Here is a 5341-nt window from a genome sequence, read left to right as displayed (position 1 = left end):
AATTAATTTTGTTTTCTAGCACAATATGTATGATTTCATACATTCAGAAATCTAGAATACTAGAAATTAGGTACAAAATACAACAGAGATTTATGAAACTCATACTGAATAATGCTATTTGATACAATAGGAAAAAAATGACCCCTCTCTCAGCAGCACATACACCAATAAAGGATTGTGTAGCTGACTGCTAATTTTGGTTTGCCAAGGAGGTTATGTTTTCATCTGCATCTGTCTGTTAGTTAGCAGCATTACACACAACGTACCGAGCAGATCACCAGGAAACTTGGTGGACTGATGTATTAAGAGTCAGGGAATAACCCATACAATTTTGGTGTGTATCTGGATCAGGTGGCAGATCCAGGAATTTCTTTCTTGTTATGTAGGTTGTTGGTTTATTTTTGAGCTAATCAACTACACACAGTTAATTCTATGTGCCACAAGATGGCAGACATGCATTGCTATGAAACAAGAGGATTACCATTCCTGGGCATGAACCTGAGTTTGTAGAGGAGCTCTATAAATGGGTTGAAGAGGCCAAGGTTTCACCACTCCCTGTCTTGGCTGAAGCAAGCACGTCCGTACAGACAGCAAAAACCAAACACTGTTGATCTGTACTATTTTCTAATATACTGTGTCTTCACCATCAAAAAATGATTCATGACATTGTTTTTCATTTTCTTAAAATGTGTGATAATATTATTAACGCTGATGCTAAAACACTTGATATCTGTATTACATTATACAACTTCAATGGTTTTGATTATTGGTGTTTATAAGCACCTGCAGTCGACTGTTTACCTCTTCCACAAGGTTTTATATTCCCAGGGTTGAGTTTTTTCTTGCAATGTGTTTTCAAGAGAATGCTAATCTGTGTTGAAGTGGAGACATATGGTCCATCGTTATATACAAGCTATGCAGTACTAACTGTGAGCCATGGTCTCACACAGGTAGTGATATCCATCATGACAATGAATGTAATTCCAGGCGTTTAACCAGTCCTCTGGTCCAATTCCGACTGGGACAACACAGTCCTGTCCTCCCTGGTCAGTGTTCCAGGAGGCAGTGGTGTTGTTTGTTTCCAGATGCCTTCAGTTAATGCAGAAGGCTTGATTTTGCCACTGTATCTTTCTGCACCATGTCCCGCAACCCGGTCCACACTGAAGGGAAGTTCTCTTGAGGATACTCCTGTACAACCTGAAAAGTCAGGTTGGTCAAGAATGCCTAGTTTCTGGCATTCAAAACAACATTCACATCATCACCTATACCAAGGCACACCTTCTTTATGTCCTTGGACAGGAGGATGGTAAAGAAATGGTTGGTATTTATATAGTGCTTTTCTAGTCTTGATGACCACTCAACATGCTTTACATTCACCCATTCGCACAGTGAATATGGGCAGCACTTTTTGTAGGGGGCAACTTGCACAAGAACACTTCGGCATGCAGATGGTGAAGAACTGGGATAGAACTGCCGACGTTCTGGTTAAAAGACGACTGCTCTACCCCCTCGGCCATAGGGGGCAGGAGGCAGCATGAGGTGTTCTCTACCCAGCATCCAACATGACCACTGCAATGTGTTCTTGTATCACAATCTCCAGAGTAGGGACAGATTACGAGTTTCAAGTGTGTTTTCTGCAGCCAAAGTGCTTTTCTGCCATGACTCGTTCAGCAGCAGGTACAATTAACTTCACCTCTGCCATAATGTTGTTCTTTTCCATAGCTGAATTTAAAAGCTTTTTCAAATCTTTTTCCCCCACTTGCAACAGATTTATTTTCTTGCAATGAATGCTCATCCGTGTATTCTCAGCTAACACCACACTGAGAATGTGAAGAGTCGTGTTCACATGTCTACTGCATTAGTCATTATATTGCAGAGCCACTTCCTGGTTCAGCTTGCCTGTGCAGCATAACTGAAACTGATCATCAAAATTAAAAAAGTCTAATTGTTTTTTTACGTTTTGCAGTTTTTATATTGGAAGGACATGATTAGCTTATTGTCTTGCACTACCGGATGGATTCTCCTCTCACTTATAGAGCTGTGCTTGTTACATTTTATATTAAAAGCATTCATTGACATTAGGCCTGATCTTCTTCAAAACACTTCACAAAGATTTTCAAAAGTCCTACTCTAAAGATGTTGAACAACAACTTATTTCATGGTGAAGTATCAACAGCTAATTTCTGGCCATTGGTAACTTCTGTAATTTGAAAAAATTGTTGTAAAATAGATTACATTTAATTATTGTCTTTCAATGAACCATTTCATTAGAACAATCAACTCCCATGATTTGTATTCACCAAAAACTCAAATGGTATCTTCTCTTCACTGTAATTTTTTTTACAGTAACTTACAGCAATTTTACAATTTTGCATTTACAATATTTTTTATCAACTTGGAAACAGCAACACATGTTCACATTTCTCTCTGCAACATCCAACTACCCTTTTACAATTTGACCCCGGTACATGACCTAAAAACTTAGGACCCCAACCCTAACCCTAACCCTTTAAATGTATTGATAATATTTATAATAACATTGCATCATCTGTGTGGACTGACTAATTCAGAATTGTTTTGATTTAATTTAGGTACCCTGAATAGATATCTTTGACTAACTGATTTTGACTGATTTGATTTTTAAGCGTTTTTCATATCACTTATTATTTATATCTTGATTTTTTTCCGGACAGAAGTCATTGAGCCATGTGAGGATATTTTGGTTTGAAAATGCCCAGCAAAGGAGCGCCTTCAGAACTTCTTCTTGATGCATCTGAACAATGCTCTCACTAGATTGTGTTTCATTTGTACTTTTTCTTATCAACAACTGGGTTGTAAATCTTATTCAGTTAGATGTACTTTTTCCAAATGAGTAATGTATTTTTTTTTGCAACACCATTTAACCCTGTTTCTAATCTCAACTGTACCTTTAAGTAAAACAAATTATTTCTTGAAAGGGAGGCACATTAGTTCTGATGATAAGAAGTGAAACCAGGCCTCAGCCCTCATGCTGCCTGTGGTGGTGTTTAATGTTTAACTGCCCTGCCCTCAGAGGAGGGAGGAGGACATTTGTGGGAGTTGAATGTTGACTCATACTTTGCTCAGACTGAGATGAAACCACCAGACTTTGTACGAGGTAGTGTTAGCCTCTCGGGGATCCTAGATGACCATGCAAAATAGGAGCAGATGGACCAGGATCGGGGGAAGTTTTGTATTTTCGACTGTGATGATACATCCATTTTAGTGGATGAGTCTTCAGTATACACAGCTTGATTGAAGAACTGCTCACCTCTGGATCTTGGCTCTCATCGCAACGACAGCGCCCAGCAGACCTGATAAGCTAAGGGACAAAATCAATAACTGGAAAATCAGACCTCACCACTTGAACCATGGATGAGGAAATTGAGATAACCGATGAGAAGGACTGGAGAGAACTTGAACCAAACTACTCCGTCAAAATCTTCCTGACGATCTTTTACAGCCTCATCCTAGTGACAGGTATTGTGGGTAATTCAGTCACTATCAGAGTGACACAGGTGCTGAAGCAAAATGGCTACCTGCAAAAGAATGTGACCAACCACATGGTTAGTCTGGCGTGCTCTGATTTGTTGGTGCTCCTCATAGGCATGCCTGTGGAGCTCTACATTGCCATCTGGTTCCCATTCACCTCCGCATCGGGCAACGCTTCCTGTAAGATCTACAACTTCTTGTTCGAGGCATGCAGCTATGCCACCATTCTAAACGTAGCCACGCTTAGCTTTGAACGCTATGTGGCTATCTGTCACCCATTTCGCTTCAAAGCCCTGGGTGGGAAACGTACCTCAGCCTTAATCACCTTTGCTTGGCTGGTGTCCGTGCTCGTGGCCCTTCCATTGCTGGTTACCACAGGAACTCAGGGCCACATTCCTGTCCGAGCAGATACGCCCGTCCAAAATCTGACCTTCTGCACCAATCTTAGGGAGCGCTGGGTGATGTACAGAGTCAGTATTTTTGGGGCGTTCATCGTCTACATGGTCGTGTTGATCTGCGTGGCCTTCATGTGCCGAGCCATGATCATGGTCCTGCAGAAACCTATGGGTTCATTAGATGGAGGGCTCAATGGAATACAAAGAGCACCCAAGCATGAAAGTCCAAAGGTCACGTTGGCGAGGAAGCAAACCATCCTTTTTCTTGGTAAGTTGTTGTTCCTTTTTTGTTTAGTGTGAACGGTCTCAGAACTAATTTGATTTGGGATCTAAGTGCCTATGTAAAAGTGGAAATGTCTGAAATGATTTAACAGAAATGTTAGCAGATGATCCTCTTGGTGCATGGTGTGTGTCTCTGCGTAATGTGTTTTATTACCATCACTGCCGGGGATGTTTGGAAATGTCAGACAACCTCTTCAGCTATTTACAGAGTGAAAATACCACATTGACTCTGCACCACGAGTGATAGTGATAAAGTCAAGTCCAGGCTGTGTTTATAATGTCACTGTTCACTTACACCTACTCACTGGTGCTGAAGCTGCTGTTTAGGGTGTGAACTGACAGAAACAGAGCAGTTAAACCAGTTTATGGTTGTTACTGCTTCTTTAGTTTTTTTGAATGATGTTTTAACCTTGACGACAACTGTGGACATATGCTTGAATCGTGCAGCTGTCCAGTCACAAAAAACGCAATTTGCAGAATAAATATTGTGTTAGCATTTGGGTAGACACCCTGCACACATTAGCACCTTTTTGGTTCACTGAACATCAGGTAACATTCAACACAAGAGGCGAGGGAAGCATAGATATTCACACCTGATATGCTGTATTGGCGATAGATAAGAGACACACCAAAACATACAGCAGTCATGCAGAAAAACTGGTCACAGACCGAAACACAGGAACTAAGTTCCAGAAACTGGGGAAGCAACGTATGTGATATGAACTTACTTTTGTACCTTATGTTGTGCTGTTCTTTTAAGCAACCAGTGCAGTACCTGTTCTAAACCTGCCTGTTTAGAATAGGCTGTTTTTCGTGTCTAGTATTCTTCAGAATTATTCCTTATCATTAGTGAGTCCTCCTGTTGTATAATATACCTTCACTCTTTTCTTATTGCAGTTTGCATGCAGAGCTTTATATAAACAGTCTATGATGCAGAATCAAGTTAGAAAACGTTTCATTCATCATATCTGGTTTATCTGCAGTGAATATTTCAATGTTTTTCATCAAATGAAACAGAATTAGCTGTATTACTGTTTGTGTGTGGTTTCTTATTATTAGTTTGAATTATTTACTGAACAGCTGTTATTTTTTCATACTTTACATGTTCAGAGGTCTGTTAAGCAAACGACAAAGTGTTCAGACCCAAATATACA

The 5341-nt window shown here is 40.2% G+C and overlaps 1 protein-coding gene across 1 annotated transcript; it reads left to right on the top strand.

Moving 5' to 3' along the window:
• The first annotated feature begins 3121 nt into the window (after nucleotides 1–3121).
• gpr39 (G protein-coupled receptor 39) lies at nucleotides 3122–4205 on the top strand. Its single transcript, XM_047342695.1, has one exon. The coding sequence runs from the start codon at nucleotides 3390–3392 to the stop codon at nucleotides 4203–4205; it is 816 nt and encodes a 271-aa protein (XP_047198651.1). The 5' UTR covers nucleotides 3122–3389.
• Nucleotides 4206–5341: the final 1136 nt, after the last annotated feature.

The sequence above is a fragment of the Hippoglossus stenolepis genome, chromosome 13 (genome assembly GCF_022539355.2).
Source record: "Hippoglossus stenolepis isolate QCI-W04-F060 chromosome 13, HSTE1.2, whole genome shotgun sequence".
In the NCBI taxonomy this organism is placed as follows: Eukaryota; Metazoa; Chordata; class Actinopteri; order Pleuronectiformes; family Pleuronectidae; genus Hippoglossus; species Hippoglossus stenolepis.
This window is presented reverse-complemented; position numbering and strand designations above follow the sequence as displayed.